Raw genomic sequence first — 14,104 nt, 5'->3', positions numbered from 1 at the left:
AAGTGACCCTTGGGCAGCGAGCAGCCCTGCTGGCATTGCACGCAGGAGACGTGGCTGGCCCAAGCACATGGCCATGAACCTGCAGCAGGACACGAGACGCTGGTGGGAAGCGCAATGCCCCCTGAAGTTGCTCGAGGAGGAGCAGAGAAGCTGCCAATCAAGCCAAGCCCTTGCTGCAATACTTCTGGCACATGGCAAGCCACAAAAGTCAGCAAGGGCACAAAAACTGAACCCAGGCAGAAGGTCAGATCATAAAAGGTTGAAGAGTAGCTGTAATTCTCGCTAGAGGATGCCTCATGGCTTGGTTAGATGGAATAGCACTTTATTTCTTTGACTTGAGGTGGTGGTTAAAAACCACTGCCGTTCAGATCAACATACTCCTTTCATTACATTTATCACGCAGTGGATTTGAGGTGCAATAAATTATCCATAGACACCTTATCCCACCTGAGAAACTAGTTTCAGAGGTCTTCAGATGGCTGAGATATTAGAGCTATCAGAAATGAGAACAACCATCTCAAGATAATGCCTGAGAGCAGTGGAGATACTGCCGGGCTCGAGCTGTCAGTCACACTTGCCCCACCAGCCTTCGCTAAAAACCCGCAGGGATATTTGGTATCAGCCCAGGTTATCCAAGGAGCCGGCAGCCCAAAAGGTCAAGGGAACCAGTGGGGTGGAGGAGTGGCAGTTCCCCCATGAGGGCTTGTCTTTATTAGGCAGGATGGACCAAGCGCAAGCCTTTTGTGACAGGTATTTTAAAGACCCGCATCCAGAGTATGTACGTCTCCTGATTTACACAGGCTTCAGACTGCTCTGATTTTAAAGGATGGGTGCTCTGGTAGTACTTCAACATTAAGCAATCAAAGGTGCTAACAAGAAATTAGCAACTAAATCTCCATTTACTGCTTTCAAAAATTATCTTTAGGATGGGCCTTCCTCCTAAAGTTTAAGTAGAGCCAGCATTTCCTTTGCCATAAAAAAAACAACCCAAGCTTTTTTTCCCTCCTCTTTGTATATGAATTCTCTTAATCATCAAGAGCACCACACTGTGATTTGCTTTATTCAACTGGAAAGTTTCTTGGTATGATCAAAAACTAGCAAGAAAGTCCTGTAAAGTAAGATCTTTTACTCTGTATATTGGATATTTTAAAACCTCAACAAAAAAAAGAATTTTTAGGTAAAACTCAGACTTGGTACCAAACAACAAAACCTCACAAAAAAATCAAAATCTTTTTTTTGCCATCCAGGTCATAGTAATGTCCAAGCTCATTTTGCTCCATGTTCTCTGCCGCCACCAAGCATTGCCTGACCCAGCAGAAATACGCGCTCATGAATCGTGCCACACAGGAGCATCTCCTCCTGCTTAAGCATATGCAAAATCGGGAGCAGAGACAAGCATTTGCCCAGCACGCTCTTCTGGTTCATTTGGCCTCCTGCTCCCTGGAAGCGTTTCTGAAAAATTACTTGCAAGGAGCTCCCTGGCTGCTGGTTGACACACACCATAAAGCTAGAACAGTAATACCAGCCTCACCCCGCAGTTTCCCTTTCGGGCTGAAGGACAGCCTGAAGTCTGCTCAGGCATTCCTCCCAGCCCATCACCATGGATTCAGGCCACCCGCTAACTGGAAAGATGCCACGCTGCGAAATAAGACTCTCGCCAAGCTCTAACAGCAGAGTCCAGGCTGAAAATTTTAAATCCTTGCAGAAGTGCTCAGATGCTAATAAGAGACCTACCTTGGGTTTTTTTAGTTACGAAGACCAAAGAGAATAGGCGCTTAGGGACATGGTTTAGTGGGCATGGTGGTGTTGGGTTGACGGTTGGACTCGATGATCTTAGAGGTCTTTTCCAACCTCAGTGATTCTATGATTCTATGAATGGCAAGGAGGAGGAACAAGCAGTCCCCGCTGCTGAAATGCTGTATTTGTACGCACAGTGACCGTGTTGGACTACTACTGAGCTGTTACTATTTAAGGAGCTACCAGCAGCTGTAGGATTGAATGAGACTAAACAAGTGATTGCAACACCAATTTTGTTCAATAACAAATCTGAGCATGAAAGAACAGACATGCCATGAACAAACTGAGCATTTTCATAGAGCTTTCACAGCATTTTTAAATCAAGAAGAAATCTCGGAAGTAGCTTGAACTGTCCAGATAATTAAACCTGTGAAATTTTGTCTCTTTGGAAATCAGTGGGATTTAAGCTTTATTTGACTTTTGGTTGAATGACTTTAGGATCCCAAATTAAATTGCTTTGGAAAAAGCCGTTCAGTTTAGTAGTCAATAGCTCTCTTGCTCACTTTTAGTACAGGCAGACAAAGAGAAGACAAAAGGTAGAAGTGGGTCAATACCATCCATCGCTCGAAGATTACTCATAAATTACAATGTACCCCTCAAAAAAAAAAAAATCACAAAAGGAGTAGACTGCAATCCAGGTACAATTTAGGCTGCCGGTATCAAACATCTAATCTATTGCCCTCATCCACTTACATCTTCCTCCACCATCACCCTAGCCCTCTGTAATTATTTAGCTCTAATTAGCAATTAAGGAATTCACCAATATACTAATTTACTTCTAAATGAACAAAGGCACGGAAAGTGTAACTACAAAGTATAGCTTTGGATTGTCCCTGCAGCAGAGCTGATCTGCTCTTCATTATTTTCAAACTGTAACGCATTAGTAGCGCATTTTTTTCTTTTAATAAATCCAAATGTCAAAGATCCCGAGGCGTCTCTGGTCCTGATTAAGTGCTTGAAAAATAAACTTGTCCCAAATCCAGAATATCATTAGTCTTCCCCTGTAGACCTATGAATTTCACCCCTTTTCTTAATACGGCAACATCTCACCAATTCACACCAGTCGCTGGGAGAACCACTGCCAGTGAAGCCGACTGGCAAACAAGCATTGGATGGGGGAGCACGTCCTAAACAGGATCCATCAGGACTCGAGGACTAGTCGCAGGAAGGCGGAGACCACCTTTAAGACATGCTCAGGAAGAGTGATTTTGCCATCTCAGTTAGTTATCATCGTTACAAACCCAACCCATAAGCACCCTCATCAGCAAACCAACAGTATGCTCACCTGTAAGCCTGCCTGCGGCTGCAACACCCATGTCACGGTTAAACCCTAATGCACACAGTATGAACCCAGCTGCAGAAGTCCACTTGGCCATACACGAAGCATATTTTGCGCGAAGGAGTTAGCAAGGTGTAGCCAGACAGTTTAAGCCAGGCGTGAGAACAGAGACCATCTCCAAACAGTTAACAGCAGCGCCTGGGAGGGTGAGGGGAATACAGAAAGGACTCTGTACTGCTCAGTCACACACACACACACACAAAAATCTCAATTTACATTTGCTGGCAGGTTTCCCCCTCAGGACGTCTGTTTGCATGAACTCGAACAACAAACCTTGGCTAGAAATACCAAATAAAGCAGAAACATAAAGGACTTGCAGCCTGCCTCACTCAGAGCAATCACTCATCTCCCAGTGTATGCAGAGGACCTGGATACATCCTCTCCAGATGCCAGAGCAGCCCCAAAAGGGAGGAGGCAGCCCCCAGCCCCAGGCAGAGCTGCAGCCCCAGCACCATGAGCACCAGTGGGACTTGGGAGCAGCTGCTCCTCTCCCACCGCCTGACTCCCCGGGGAGCCATGCCGAGGAAGCGTGATGCCTTGCAACCCCCAGAATCACAACCACCTCCTCCCACTGCAGAGCTTCAGCCTTTCCCATCTCCTCAATGACGGCGAGCAGCAGCAGCAGCGTCTTCCCCAGGCAGACGTTCATGTCCCACGTGTGGGCAGAAGCAGCAGTCATCCAGCCTCCTCCTTTTTCCTGTACCATGCAGAGACCTGCCGCCCTGCTAACCTCACCGTTTCCTTCCCTCCAAGCAAATCCAGCGGCAGCCAGGCTCGCAGGCAGATCCACAAACGCCTCTGTGCATGCAGTGACCTGATCCATCTCATCACCACCTTCACCAAGCCACCCCTCTTGGGCTCAATGCAAATGCTCAGGAAGGTCACCTAAACTCACCTTGGCCTCCACCAGCTCTGAGACATGTCAAGTTACAGACAAACCATCGAAGACAGACACCACAAGAAAGATAAATCATAACTCGTAGCCTTGCCTGGGTATTTTGGCTTTTTACCTGATTGCTCATTAGCGTGACTGGTTTCCCCAGGAGACATTAAGGTGGTGAGACATACCAGAGGGACGCGGGGAGGGGCATTCCCTGCACATACCTCCTGCAGCAATGCAGGAGAGTCATACCTGAGCAGATGAGTCCTGGATTTCATTGGTTTCTTTTGGCACCTAGACAGTTGGAGAGAGAAAGAGGAAAAATATCACTGCCCAAGGACCTGCACTGACTTAAACATGTGGTTATTGTTGGCTCCAGGACTGAAGAGTGTACTGCCTCCGACAGCATGGGAAGCATCCAGGGAATGCACACTGGGAACCAGTCATTCATAGCAGCATGAGGGAACAACTTTCGATTAAACCTCTTGAGTCTTTGGGTGGTTTTTGTGGTTTCTTTTGGTTTGTTTTTGAAGCTAATCAGCCCTAAGGAGGGCCAGCAAGGGATGGGAACTGGTGTGATATGGGGCAGAATTATCCTGTGGGTTCCCACTTGCAGTCAACTTACTGATGCTTAAAATAAAACCTTCTCCCTGCTGGGTAAGCCACTGGAGCCATTCAGGTGAGTGCTCCAGGCCTACAGAGCGCAGGATAATACAGATATTAAGAGCAGGTTAAGAGGAGCCCATCACCTTGCAGGCTCAGAGGACACAACTTGTAGCTTTTAAATGAGAGATTTGCCCTTATTTCTTAGCTCTAGGGAGTGAGTCCGACTTATCTCATGGAGCTGCAGCCAGTACCCAAGGGCTGCCAGCATGAGAAATACCAGGTATCATTTTGGGGATGACCATGGGTTGCATTTGCTGGGAACTCAGACACACTGATCTCCCTTAGAGCAGGCAGACAACCAGCGTGACCTGCTCTGCATTACATACTTGGCCTTCTCCGCATTTACTCTCTGGCAAAGCCAGCTCCTAGTTAAGGGCTTTTCCTAAAATCATCCTCTTAAAATAATAAATACAGAAATTGATGCAGCCCATCCTGGGGAATGGCGCAATTACAGCAGGGCTGCTCTGGGAGCAGGGAGAAGCAGCGGCAGCAGCACCAGCTGGGTGTCACTGCTCCCTCTTTGCTGCCTGGGTGTGCTAGCACCAGGACCCCGGCGGAAGGAAATGTTAGACAGGACCCAGACAGGGCAGATGCCCCATCCCACACCCAGTTCCCTCCCCTTTCCCAGCAGCTCTCCCAGCTCCTCACTAGACCATCAGAAACAGGTATTACACATGGGAGGTTCGTGCCAAACGTTGACATTAGGCACTTGCCTCTTCAGCAAGCCTTTTCCAGGCAGCTACGAAGCCCTTCTAGATACTTGGCCTAGAGGGATGAGGTGTCTCCCTGGACCAACTCCAGCTCCTGGGGAAAGCCTGGGTGCTTCGTGTCTTTGGGGATTTACTATATGATCTGGGCATGATGTATTTCTTGAAAAATTGCTGAACACTGTAATAAAAGTAAAATCCACAAAACTTCAATTTTCCAGCAATGCTGACAAAACAGAGGAGACAACCTTTGAAAGGAAGATGCATCAAAGGGTGCAATGCAGCAATCTCGCTGGGAGCGAGCAAGAATTTCAAATTGATGTACAATTCCCAAGTACAGCTTTCACCCCCTCCCAAAAACAAAGCTCCAGCTGCAGCATTACTCAACAGCTACTCAGAACTTTCCTGCGTTAAACACATGAGCACATACAGTCATACACACACCCAGGCTTTCTTTGGCTCAGAAACTCTCCCTCTAACTCATTCTCCCTTTGCACCAAACCCATTTACGACTTGAAGGGAGGGTTTAGATGGTGAAAGAACCACCGCCCCATGTGCTGGCCATCATCAGCTTCTTGCATCTCAACTCAAACTGGAGATCCAAGTACTTCCAGGCTGCATTAACTCCCTGGGTTGGTCCTTTCATTTGAATCGTGTTACACCAAAGAGGAGCTCGGGCCAGCAACCTCAAAATTTGTCAGCTGCCCTCAGCCACACCTCTGGCCAGGCTGGTGAAAGCTCCCACGGGGAACCGAAGCGGTTGAGGTTGAAGGAGCGTGTGCAGGTTGCGTTGTAGCTGCAGCAGTGCTCGCCAGCGGCTGCTGGGTCTCCCATCACGAAGGTCAGTTGCTGTAGAGCACCCTGGGGAGGAAGAGACACAGAAACCACAGTTTACCCACATGCTTCCTCCAGAGGAGAGGGAAAGGTCTGCAGGGGTCTCCAGCCTCTCACAGCCAGGGACTTCTTTACAGGATGGGTTAGGCAATCGACACTTACCCCCTGGCTTCAAGAGCTGGATGCAAATATCCTGGGAACAAAGGCTAAGAAGAGCCAGCAATGCACAAGCTATTCTGGAGTTAAATAACAGTGAGGATTCAAGAGGTGCTAAGCAAACTGCAGGATCAGGCCCTTACTATTCGCCCTGAAGGGAGCATCCTCCCCTATCCCAGCTGAGCAGTACCCCGGTGCAGGGGCAGTACTGAAAGGGACCCCTCGACAGGCTGACAACTGCGTGCCTGCAGGCAGAGAAGGCTTGCAACTCCACCATCACCTCCCCGCGCACCCAGGCCCTACAGCTCTCAGCGAGGCAGCAAGGACGGCTCAGCTGGGTGCTGCACAGCAGCAGGGAGCTGCTCTCGTACTGCAAAGGCCCTGTTGAAAACAAGGGTGCATGAGGAGAGAGACGAAAGGGAAAATATTCTGAATGGGAGAAGATTTACAAAGAAGGAAAGAATAAGCGTGATATTGGACTCCCAGCACAGACCAGACAGAGGAGGGAGGGAGGTAGATATACAGAGATGCCTGTTTGCCTGCATAAGGCAAAATGTCAACCTCCAAGGTTCTGCACTTGTCAGAATCAAAACTGATCTAAAAAGGGCTTCCCTGCCTTACGAGGCTGCCTTCACATTTCCTTCATTAAGCTCAGGGCGACTGAAATAATTAGTTAGCAACACAGCACCACTCATGCTTAAGCAGCTTTTCTGCACGACACGACTATCCAGAGGGAATGTCTGAGCCAGCTCCGTCCACCCAATGGTCCCCTGCTACCTCCCGGCAGCAGCAAATGCAGAGAGAAGCATGTCCGAGCTGCCAGCTGACCTCTTCACTAAATGAGCTGAAATCTTCCTCCCCAGGCTGGGGGTGCAGCTGGGCAGCCCGCTATAAACCAGGGACAAGGAGAGAGCTACCCCACAGAAATGGAGAAGAGCTTCAGATTGATGGCACAAACCAGGGGTTGGTCTCAGAAACGCCACTTGGACTTCTTCTGTAAGAGTGAGATCTGTTTGATGCCCTCAGTTTGTGTGTTTGAGGTTGACCATCAGATACGTTTCAACACAAAGCTTGACAGCCTTTGAATTTATCAGGCGTTTTAACAAGGCCATCTACTTTGACCTGCTGGGAATCCTTTGCTTGTAAGGTCCTCAAAGCAGGGACTTTATCTTCAACACACGCATGGGACAAGCTCCCCAACCAAATGCTTTGCGTGCTGACTGCACAGATGACTTCTGTCATGGTACAAGTCATGGCCAACAAAAGAGGATGAGTGTAAGTCTGTAACCTAGAGGTCTCTACTGTTCACCTGACTGCTAGCACTGGCGTTGCCCTGACCCAAAAGCAAGCACTTTGCACAATCAAAGCCTTTGCAAAGCTCACCCTCCCCAACCATGAAAATAAATGGTGTGTTTTAGGAAGAGAAGGCAATGGATTCCTTCAGAGGGGGTTGCAACCTCAATTCATGCAGCTAGAGCAGACCATGTCCTCAAACACAGCCCTGCCATATCTGTCCAGCTCTCACCTTAAAGGGGATCTCAAAGGACTCGATCAGGCCTCCGATGATGATCAGCCCCTCAGTGTTCACTCCCATCCCAAAGTAATTGGACCAGCTCACTCTGTCCACCAGCCGACAGTCCACGTGCAACTCCAGCCTCTCCAAGGAGATGCTGAGAGCAACTTGGTGCCAGTGCCCATCGCCGAGAAGGGAAACGGGGAACCTGCATGCCCCAGAGGGGGAAGGAAAGAGGCACAACATGAAACTTAGGTCCCACAACTTATGCAGGACTAGGCTTCACCCTTACCAGCTCCCAGGGTCCCTCATGTACCCATCCTTAGGTGCAGATGCTAAGGACAGTACAAAAGAAATCAAGTCTACCTTATTGTCACAGGTAAGCACCATCACTTCTCTTCCAGCATGGGAATACTATTTCTAACCAATGGATTTGGGCACATCTACAACCAGTTGATGTGTCTGGGAAATTATTGGGTTTTGTGTCTCTCCCTGCTTGATTTATCCCCAGTCTTTCTGTAGGGCAAACTGTAGGCTACCAAAGCAACGATAAAGGCAAAGCTGGCCCAGGGCATCCTCTACAGTGGATGTTAGTGCTATTGGTCAGCCAGAAATGCCACCCTTCTCTGGCACTAGCAAAGCAGGGATGATCCAGAAGGAGCAGGAACAACTGCCCACCTGACACCAACCAAGCAGGCAGATGTGCCCATCAGCATGGGGACACTCGGGTCTGGCTGAGGGAAGGGCTGTCCTTGTTTCAGAGTTTGTGTCAGCACGGGTTGATGTTTCTCTCCACCCACCCTTGATTTCACTGCAACAAGGCTATCAGCAGACGCGACTCTGCTACCACCTCATCACCCACAGACATGAGGCAAATCATGACTGGCCGTCAGGACGTGCTCGCAGGGAGCTGCTGGTGGAAACATGACTCCAGCTGCTGCTGCAGATGCTCTGACAGCAGCGAGCAGCAAGACCTGCTGCAGATTACAGCCAAGCCAGGCAGGTGGCTTCAGAAACACCCCTCTCCAAAGCAAGCCCTGAGGGTTTCTTTAGTGGAGGGGAGGTGTCATGTTTCTCAAGACCAGAAATCACCACACCTAGCTCTCAAACCAGCTTTTATCATTTGAGAAGTCTCCAAGCTCTTTGCAAGGGAGATCAGGGTTGTTACCTAGCTTCACGGGCGGGGAGCCTGAGGGACAGCGCTGGGCTACAACTCATCACCCAGCAGGTCCAGGACACAGTCCAGGTATGTAATACAAGGCTTCGTGCAGGGCCTTGCTTTCCTGCAAGTCCCCCTTTGTACGCTGGACTCAGTGCTGGCTGGTTCGATGCGCTGCTTGGGCTGGAGGCGGGCAGAGCCAAGGCTCCCAAAACACTTATCCCCACTCCCTCTGCCAGGGGGATTTCTCAAGGAGCCACCCCCAGCACAGCCTCCCAAACCAGCCTGGGTATTTGAACATTTTTGTTCTTTGCTTTGTTTTCCAGATGTGTATCATTTTGACACAGTAGTTAGGCAGTGACTACCTGTGCAGTCACACCACCAGGTCTGAGGGACCATCACCCAGGTGGGGACAGGCAGGGGGACACAACCTTGATTCAGCTGAGGTGGCGTCAGAGCAGCACTGCTCAAAGCCTGTAGTGGGAAACCTTAACTCTGGCTTTGGGAGCAGAAAAGGAGGCATGAAAAGTCAGGAAAAAAGCACCTGAGCCGGAACTTACTCATAGTGTCTCCTCCTCGTGGTGACGAAGACTAAGGCGTATGGGTTAATCCTGATCTGGAAGAGCACGTGGCTCCGATGGCTAAGGATGGTCACTAGGCTGGTGTCCTCCTTTAGCGAGTACCTGAGCTTCATCAGCACACTCAGCTCATCTGCAAACCTAGCAGAAAGAAGCAACGCGTGACATCCTGCAGCAGCTGCTGAATCACCACAAACTGCCCTCTTAGGACAAAAAAAAAGTCACAGTACAAATGAACTCAGTGAGGACAGAAAAATAAAAAGCCAGGAGCAAACCAGTCATTCAGGTTGTAAGGTCAGGTACTCAGAAAGGAGCAGCCAGGCCAAAAATCAGCATTGCCCGTATAACCTTAACACATCCCTCTCAGGTGCAATCTCAGCACATGCTTCTGTGGCTGCGCATGATTTTCCATGGGACTCCTGCCCTGCCCACTGCTCAGATTGGATGGTAACCCTGTTCCAAGCAGCTCTTCAATGCTGCTTTCTCTCACCGTGTCCAGTGCCCTTGTCCACAGCAAGCTACAGTCCCATATCAAGTAGGGCAAAGGTCCAACCTGGTCTATGCCTCCACAGACCAGTGCCTTGGCATCAAGCAATGCTGATGCATATGGCTGTGCTGTCTCTCTTGCTCTCGCCAGTTCTGTGCTGGAGCAGAGAGGTCTTCCTGGTGGGAACACCAAGAAAACACATTCCTGGAAATGGTCAGTCAAGCACTGTGCCACTGTGTCTTCCCTGCACATGACCAAGAGATGGAAGAAAGGGAAGAAGCACTGAGCTCATAAGAGCACAGAGTGGATGTGTTATCTTCGTGTTGTTATGGAATGGGGTATTAAAGTAACCCCTCAAACCAACAAGCATGTATGAGATGATTTTGAGCACCACGACCCCAGCCCCATCCCCCTGAAGGCAGCCCACCTGTCCCCAAACGCCTCCCTCGTAGGGATGTTGAGGGTCGCGTACTGCCCGATCTCCAGGATGCTGCAGTTGGCTTCGTCATAGCCAAAGGAAATATTGCTGAGGTCCTGTGCACGGGAAGTAATTTTGTCCAGCAAGTTCACTTCATCTGCATTGGGGGAGAAGAAAGAGATGCTCAGTAGCTGAGACACCTTCACTACAGGGCTCCGCTCTCTTGGTTCTTCCTATTAGACAGCAGACAAAACCCCCAGGAAGGGGAGAATGCAATTTGGGGAAATTAAAATAATTCACAAATTGAGCAAACTCAGACCGAAACAAACATTCAGATAACCTCAGAAGCAGCAGGTGATATTTTTGAAGCAGAATATGTGTTTCGAGGCCAGTGCCCCAAAAACATGAAGGGCCATTTCTACCCAAGCAGTAGTGGTACCTTTATGACCATATAGTTGGGATGCTCAGGACTGTAAAGCAGAGCCTGGGACACAAATGTCCTAAAACACAAGTCCTGGATCAGCTGGGTACAGAAAATCCTGCTCAGTCCTTTCCCAAGCTTCCTTGTTGAAGTTTGCCCAATTTCAATAATTGAACCATGGAGCGGGATGAAGTTACTGTGTCCCTCACTGAGGGGGGTGTCCTGACCAGACCACAGGGGCACTCCCCTCTCCCCAAAGCAGGGTTCATCGTTATGACAAGGTCAGGAGCTCCATCGGGAGCCGTGCACCATGCAATAACCCTTTCCCAGCAGGTGAAAGGTCCACTTTCAAAACTATGCTGTGAACGTGCAAGATGGTTTGAATTGGGTGAGAGCCCCTGGTCTGGGCTATTTGGCAGCACCTTCACTTCAGTCTCATGAGGAGCTTTTAGCTCCCATGGTGAACAGAGACATTCCCTTTCCAAGTGCATTCTTTAACTAAAGAATCATTCAGCTACAGAACCTGAAAAAAAATTTGTTCAAAACCACAAGGTTTCTTGTTCCCCTCCATTAGCAAAAAAAAATTGCAGACATCTGGCTCTACCCAGACACACTGTTTCTATCTCTGAGATATCTACAACCAGGTCCCTCCTTTCTTGTCATCCCTTTATGCTGCTGGGCAGTGTGGCAATAGCCCTGCCACCTGCAAGGGGTGGGGATGAGGGATGGACCCAGGGCAGCACCCCACGGGCCCAGCCTTGCAGGAGGGGTCTGGATCACTCCGTACCTGATGACTTATCAGCAGGAATCCTGCCAGTACCGTCTGCACTAGCATCTACCATCACGTGGGAGGCGTTCAGCCTCTGTATTCACTCTAATTCCCATTGTCAATGAGGTGCGAGATTTATTTGAGGGCAGATGAACAACTTCGGGCATGCTGCAGCCTGACAGGAGATATACACACCGTATAGATCTGCTGCTCTGGAAAATAACAAGTCAATTGAGCAGAAAGCTGCTTTGATCCACTTCAGACACTAACATAGCAGTCCTGCCACCATATCCTCAGAAGATTTTGTAAGGGAAAGAAGCCCCGTGCTGGGAAGGAGGGGAGGGAATGCGGTCCTGCAGGAGACGCGGCCATTTGTGGTGACTTGGGATTTCATTGGGTATACCTCCAGCTCCCCACACAGCCACAGCATTGACATGTTCCCAGGCAACTCTCAGTTCAGCAACATGAGAGTGCAACAGCCTTTGGCAGCAAGAACATTGCAAAAATGGTACCAAGGCAGAGAGGGTGCAGGGCTGAGCCCCTCGGAGACTTCAGGGGTTGTAAACCCTGAAACAATACCAGGTCAGCAGAGTTTATCAGTGTTACAAGTGATGTACATGCACAGCATGGGGAATTAATCTGGGACCGAACACAGCTGTCAGACGGGAAAAAATATCAGGGATGTTTGTCTCTTCTCATTGCCAAGCAGTTTTGGGAGGTGATTTCCCAGCTGCTGACACCAATGGACATGCCAAGACCTGCATGCTTCATCTCCAGGGGCTGCAGCCCTCATCATCGATCAGCTTTGCTGGTGATTACAGGCAGACGAGTGTGAATTCAGTGGATCCTATCAGGTGAAGGGCCTTCCTACACAAGCTGCAGCTGGGGACTTAGTACTAGAAATAAGATGCTGGCATGGAAGTTTTCCTGGGCAGGGTATGGCCTTAACACACAACTTGAGCGTGTGCTGAAAGTTAAAACCATGGTCCGTGACAACATGTGCATGTAGGGTTAAAGGTAAGCATGTGCTTGGTGCTTTCCTAAATAAAGTAGCAGAGACTCCTCTCCCTGTGTCCTGGGAACTGGAGGTAGCTGGAGAGCAATCACAGGGGCAGGGCTGCACCAGCAGGTTTAAACAGCCAGGGTTGGTGTTTACCTCTGGATCCCTCACCAACCCCAGAGAAGAATTTGGCATAAAAGAAAAACAGAATTAGGAGTGAAATTAATGAGATCTCTTATGACCCAGGCAAGGGCACAGGTAGGAAGCATGACCTGGCGTAGCCGAGGGGGCAGCTGCCCACAGTGTGGAGCTCCAGTACATGTTGCACCCCTCAGCCAAGGGAGAGACGGGCTGATCCCACTGTATGCCTGGGGCCAGGGGCAACCCCAGCTCTAACAGAGGAGCTATGCAGCACTGCAGACTCTCCCATGGCAGCCACCAGAGCCTGAACGTCACAGGAAGGATTTAGTCATGTTCCCATCCCTATGAACACCTCTACATGTTTGCGCGTGCACAGGGAGCGGCAGAGCAAGAGCAAAGCACAGGCGCCCCGTGGCCCCTCGCACGATGCAGGCAGTTCAGAAGACGATGCCAAACCTCTACTGGAGACAAGCAAGGACAACCAAATGACAACAGGTCACTTCAATCCCCAGGGAGGGTGAGCATTCAAACCCTGGCAATGGGCTGCACAGTTATACCTTGGGCAGATCAGCCACTGCAAACACCATTCTCCTCTCTCTGACCTCCCCCATAAGCCAAAAGAGAAACGTTGAAATAAATGACGTGCCTCTCAGACACCAGCCCTCACGCAGAGCTGGGGAAGCTGGAAGGCAGATGCCCTTCTGGCTTTAGCAGCTCCAGACCGCAGCTCTTCCACATGCACTGTTTTTTCTTCCCCCTCCCTTGTTCTCCAGAAGCAGCTTTCCATGTATTTATTTTAGCCTCATCTGGCTAGTTTCTGCGCCGTTGGGATAAGCCAGTGGGGCCTCAGAAATGCCTACAGCAGAAACCCACACTGCACGAGCCAGCAAAGCATCAGATGGGATTGATCTACTACAGACACTTCGAAGAGTGTCTTGCTGCGGTAGCTGCGGCTCATGGCACCACTCATCCTGGGGCAGAAGCTGATGCACAGGGAGGTTGTTTATGACACTGGCTTTAACGCTCAACCAGCCTCAACCCTAAAGCTTGTGCTTGCAATTTCTCCCCAGGATTAACCAAGGGTCAACTCCCCATCCTGACACTGCTGGGTTTCTGGTTGTTACAAGAACGTCACGGATTTACTTTAGATTTCAAAGCAGGATTATTTTCTCTCTTTGCCTTAACCTCTGGGAGCAGATGCACTGCTTCTCAAGGACACAGATTACCTGTGGAAGGGAT

At 49.6% G+C, this 14,104-nt stretch overlaps 1 protein-coding gene across 1 annotated transcript in view; it reads right to left on the bottom strand.

The window, feature by feature from the left end:
* The window catches only part of LOC143168841 (uncharacterized), a 100,700-nt gene that overhangs the window by 52,873 nt on the left and 33,723 nt on the right, over window positions 1-14,104 (bottom strand). Inside the window, exons 2-6 of the mRNA XM_076355773.1 lie at window positions 10,544-10,691; window positions 9,612-9,770; window positions 7,905-8,100; window positions 6,107-6,250; window positions 4,269-4,310 (exon numbers count right to left, since the gene is read on the bottom strand). Coding sequence (XP_076211888.1) covers window positions 4,269-4,310; window positions 6,107-6,250; window positions 7,905-8,100; window positions 9,612-9,770; window positions 10,544-10,691 — 689 coding nt within the window. The remainder of the gene's footprint in view (window positions 1-4,268; window positions 4,311-6,106; window positions 6,251-7,904; window positions 8,101-9,611; window positions 9,771-10,543; window positions 10,692-14,104) is intronic.

Source organism: Aptenodytes patagonicus, chromosome 18 (genome assembly GCF_965638725.1).
Source record: "Aptenodytes patagonicus chromosome 18, bAptPat1.pri.cur, whole genome shotgun sequence".
Lineage (NCBI taxonomy): Eukaryota > Metazoa > Chordata > Aves > Sphenisciformes > Spheniscidae > Aptenodytes > Aptenodytes patagonicus.
Note: the sequence above shows the minus strand (reverse complement) of the source record. Positions and strands in the feature narration are given on the sequence as shown.